The 4,666-nt window shown below is 39.4% G+C and overlaps 1 protein-coding gene across 1 annotated transcript in view; it reads left to right on the forward strand.

The window, feature by feature from the left end:
• Positions 1-3,337, forward strand: part of LOC102019692 (phospholipid scramblase 1-like) — an 18,723-nt gene extending 15,386 nt beyond the window's left edge. The window contains exons 7-8 of the mRNA XM_005401437.1: positions 2,033-2,194; positions 3,143-3,337. Coding sequence (XP_005401494.1) covers positions 2,033-2,194; positions 3,143-3,169 — 189 coding nt within the window. The 3' untranslated portion in view covers positions 3,170-3,337. The remainder of the gene's footprint in view (positions 1-2,032; positions 2,195-3,142) is intronic.
• Positions 3,338-4,666: the final 1,329 nt, after the last annotated feature.

The following is a 4,666-nucleotide window of genomic DNA, read 5'->3' on the forward strand; positions in this document are numbered from 1 at the left end:
TTTTTTGGTTTTTCTCCGGTACCGGGAACCGAACTCACGACCTTGCGCTTGCCAGGCAGGCGCTTTTTGCCGCTGAGCTAAATCCCCAGCCCCAAAAATATATCATTGTTGATAACCAGGCATGGTAGCACACGCCTGTAATCCCAGCACTCAGGAGGCTAAGGCAGGAAGATCTTTACAAGTTTGAGACCACCCTGGGCTACAAAGTGAGCTCAAGGCCAGCCCAAACTGCATAGCAACACCCTGTCTCAAAAGACAAAAAAAAAAGTGATGTCTTCTCTATAGTGACACCACATTATCATTAATTTTACTTTTGTTTTTGTTTTTTATCATTCATTTTAAATAGAACTTTATCCTTGCTCTCTTAATCTGTTTGTCCAAGCTAATGAATTCTTCCTTAATCTGCTGTACAGGGTAACCTGTGCTCTGGGCCATGTTCAGAAAATCTGACTTCCTACAAAAAAGCCTAATTAGGCAGATTGTTTTAATAAGGTTAATACAGAAGAACTTCCTTTTTCCTCAGTTTTGCTTTCCACAATTTCTGTTACCCACAGTCAGCTGTAGCCCAAAAACATTAAGTGGATGGTCCATAGGTAAATAACTTTAAGTTCTAATCACATGCCATCCTGAGTAGTATAATGCATCATGTGCCCCATCCCGTTCCCTCTAGCCTGGACATGAGAGAGCCCTTTTCCAGAGTAATCTCACCAGCTGTGCTGCCTCCTCATTAGGTCGTCGCTTGGTAGCGTTCTTGGTAATGGTTGATCATCAGATCAACTATACTGGTATCTATCTCGCTGCTAGATTCAAGTAACCCTAAAGGAAGCGGCCTAATGTACTGTGTAATGCCGACATGAAACTTCCCTTGCACTCCGTAGGCAGTGTATCCTCTCACATTGTCAGAAAAAGGATGAGAAGAGGAAGATATTTGGAAAGTAAAAGAGGGAGACCAAATTTGTGTTACTTATTACAGTATAGTCATATTTTTATATTTTCCCATTTAATGGTTAATAATTATAGTTAATCGCTTTCTGTGCCTAATTTATAAATTAAACCTTATAGGTGTCCATGAATAAGAAAAATACAGGGTTTGATATTAGCTGCAGTTTCAGGCCTCACTAGAGCCCCACCGATAAGGAAGAACTACTGTGTTTGTGATATACAATCCCTAATTATGCTTCTTCGTCATCTCTGCAAGAGGCCATCAGGAGGATAAGCAAAACTCTGTTAGAGTTCTGGGTTTGGGGGGTTTGCTTTGTTTTGTTTTGTTTTTTGTCTTTTTGAGACAGGGTCTCACTATGCAGTTCAGGCTGGCCTTGATCTCACTTTGTAGCCCAAGCAAGTCTCGAACTTGCAGCGATCCTCCTGCCTCAGCCTCCCAAGTGCTGGGATTACAGGCCTGCACCACCACACCCAGCTTAGATTTCTGTGTTGAGAGAAGCATAAAGTTTACATGGACTGCAAAACCAACCACTGTTTTTCAATTTTTAGTAATTCATGTTCCCCTTCTGATAGTGGTGGAAAGTAAGCCTTCCATCATGTTTAAATTTGCAGGTCATTGTACACTCTTTTGTTTCTGGAAATTATATTAAATAATTTATGTTTTTATTTATTCTTTTCTGCCTGTATTTTGTTTGGGGTCAATTTAAATAATTTATTATTTCTGTCTTAATCCAAAATAGAACATGTTATTTCATTAAAATTGCTTTCATATAATTTATTTGTCCTATAAAACCCTTTCTTAAAGCATATCACTTCTCTTAAATTATGTACAGGGCAGGGCTGGGGATTTAGCTCAGTGGCACAGCGCTTGCCTGGCAAGCACAAGGTCATGAGTTCAATTCCCAGTACCGGAAAAAAATAAATAAATAAATTATATACAGGAGCCAATGAATATCTAACTAGGGGCATAGATCATAGTTACATGTAGGTATCATTTAATATGGTGTTGGTTTAATTTTACTAAACCTTTGAATGTAGCTTTGCTATGAGTTTTGTAGAAATCCTTAAGACTTTATTTTTTGCAATACAGATTAAATCTCTTGATGGAAAATCTACAGTTGGCAAGATTTCCAAGCACTGGACTGGGTTCTTCAGAGAAGCTTTCACAGATGCAGACAACTTCGGGATCCAGTTCCCTTTGGACCTTGATGTGAAAATGAAAGCTGTGATGCTTGGCGCATGTTTTCTCATTGTAAGTCTGTTCTTTCCAAAATTGGTCACGGTCTAGTGAGACAGTGATGGGTCAGGTCAGGGAAGGAGTGAAGCAAGCTGGGGCAAAGAAGGGTTCCGAAGGAAAAGACTGAACCTGGCCCACAGTGTTCTATTTATAATGTGCCGTCCCTCCAGCATGGCTGTCATTATCTTGGAAGGAGTTGTGCGTGGAACTCCTACCGTGTCCGTAGAGAAGTTGTGTACTAGAGAAGAGATACAAAAAGTTGAGGCAGACAGAATGAAGGAGAAAGATTTCAGGAGCTTATAAAAAATGCTGTTTAGGAAAATTGCTAGGGAATTCAGAAATGCCTATAGGAAGATGTCAAACGTAATACAGCAACCATTGTTAATTTCGTACCACTTTGTAATTCAGTATTGCTTGTATTGACCTTATGCTATTTTGTAAATGGATGTCTGTCTGTTAATATGTTTTCCTTCTTTTATTTTTAAAATAAATTTTAAAAAATAAATCTATAGGGAACAAAACAAAGTGTTCCCAAATAAGAAGAAAACTATATTTTACTGAAAAAAAAAAAGAAATGCATATAGGTATCAATAGATAAGTATAGAATTTAGGAAAAAAGAATTTAGTAACTCAAAGTGGATGAAAGAATTTACATACCAACAGACTTTTCAAAAGTTTACATATTATATTTAATTTTTCTTTTTTAATATATGTTATAGCCAGGCGTGGTGGCACACACCTGTAATCCCACCACTCGGGAGGCTGAGGCAGGAAGATCTTTGGGAGTTTGAGACCAGCCTGGGCTACAAAGTGAGCTCAAGGCCAGCCTGAACTGCATAGTGAGACCCTGTCTCAAAAAAAAAAAAAAAAAAGTTATTGTGTGTGATCTGTTCTCTTAGCTGTGTTTGAGAATTGATGCTTTTTTCTGACTCCTCACTTTTATATTTTTCTGTTTTTACCCAGGACTTCATGTTTTTTGAAGATTATTGAAAATAGGAACAAAAGTCAAGAGCATGGTAGTGGAATGACGAATGAAAAAATCCTCAGAAAAACTGAAACCTGTAACTGAGACTATACAAAAGAAAATTCAGTGGTTGTCTTTTCTTTATGGAAATCACTCACAGCTGTAAAAATAAAGCCATGATGGCTTTAGCTTCAGGTTTTTTGGTCAGATCCTAGGGTTTATTTTGTGTATCACGTGCTAACAGTTTATATCTAAGATGTCCCCGGACCCTCATGCACTTACAGGGGCTTTTCAACATATTAAGGGGATTTGTAGCTGACTTGCTACAGGAGGTGGGTCTGGTCAGAGGTGAGTCCCTGGGGTGTGTCCTGGAAGAGTTTATGTCCCTCCCTAGCTCTTCCTTCCGCTCTCTGCTTCCCAGCTGGAGTGCGCTGAGCAGTTCTTGTCTGCCGTGGAGCCAGTTAATTACGGACTGAAACATGAGCCCAAATAAGCCTATCCTTCTTTGAATCTCAAGGCTTGGGAATTTCATCCCAGCAAACAAAGGAAAGCACGTAAGACATCCTTGCTTTAGGCTGGAGATACAACTCAGTGGCATAAGCACCTGCCTGGCAAGTGCAAGGTCCTGAGTTCGATCCCCAGTACCACAAAAAAAAAAAAAAAAAAAAAAAAAGTAAAAAAAAGACATCCTTGCTTTATATATTTCTAATATTTTTTTAAAATGTTCACTGTGGATTGTGGGAAAAAGGATGGAAGAGATGTTTACAGTTCCAAAGGACACCTTCTACGAAAAGCTGTTTTGAATTGCAATCACTGGTTCATGGAACATTTTGCTACGAAAATTAAACCCTTACTAGACTTGAATTTAATATAGAAATAAATTATCCTGCTAAGCCTCTTTACAGCTTGTTTCACCCAGAGGACCCAATGTGGGCTGGTGGTGTGACCCAGTGGGCTGGTGCATGCGGTGTGGGCGTACAGCAAGAGGCTGAGTTCTATCCCTCCTGCTACAAAAGAACACACTTTTTACAAACCTCCAATTTTACTCTCGGAATACCATCAGTTCAAAAAGTTAAACCAGCCTTCTTTTGTTATTATTGTCAAGTACTACTCAACATGGATATGATTTTTTTTTTCATGTCTGAAACCTTTTATTAAGCTGGCAATGCATTGTGCAGGGGTTTGAGATACAGATGCCCAGTGGAAAGATTTAAAAATTGCCTTTGGGCTGGGCATGGTGGCACACGCCTGAAATACCAGCACTTGGGAGGCTGAGGCAGGAGGATCACTGAGTTTGAGACCAGCCTGGGCTACAAAGTGAGCTCAAGTTCAGCCTGAACTGCATAGCGAGACCTTGTCTCAAAAAGACACAAAATTTAAAAAAACAAAATTCTTTTTGGAAGCAGTATGGACTGATGAATCCTACCATGTTCCTTCCTTCCCTCCGTAAGAGTAGATGTCTTCAGGGAATCAGGTTGTACTGTAGCTGAGCTTGGAAACGCTACATAATCATAAATATCAGG

This window comes from Chinchilla lanigera, unplaced genomic scaffold, assembly GCF_000276665.1.
Source record: "Chinchilla lanigera isolate Chin_1 unplaced genomic scaffold, ChiLan1.0 scaffold00073, whole genome shotgun sequence".
In the NCBI taxonomy this organism is placed as follows: domain Eukaryota; kingdom Metazoa; phylum Chordata; class Mammalia; order Rodentia; family Chinchillidae; genus Chinchilla; species Chinchilla lanigera.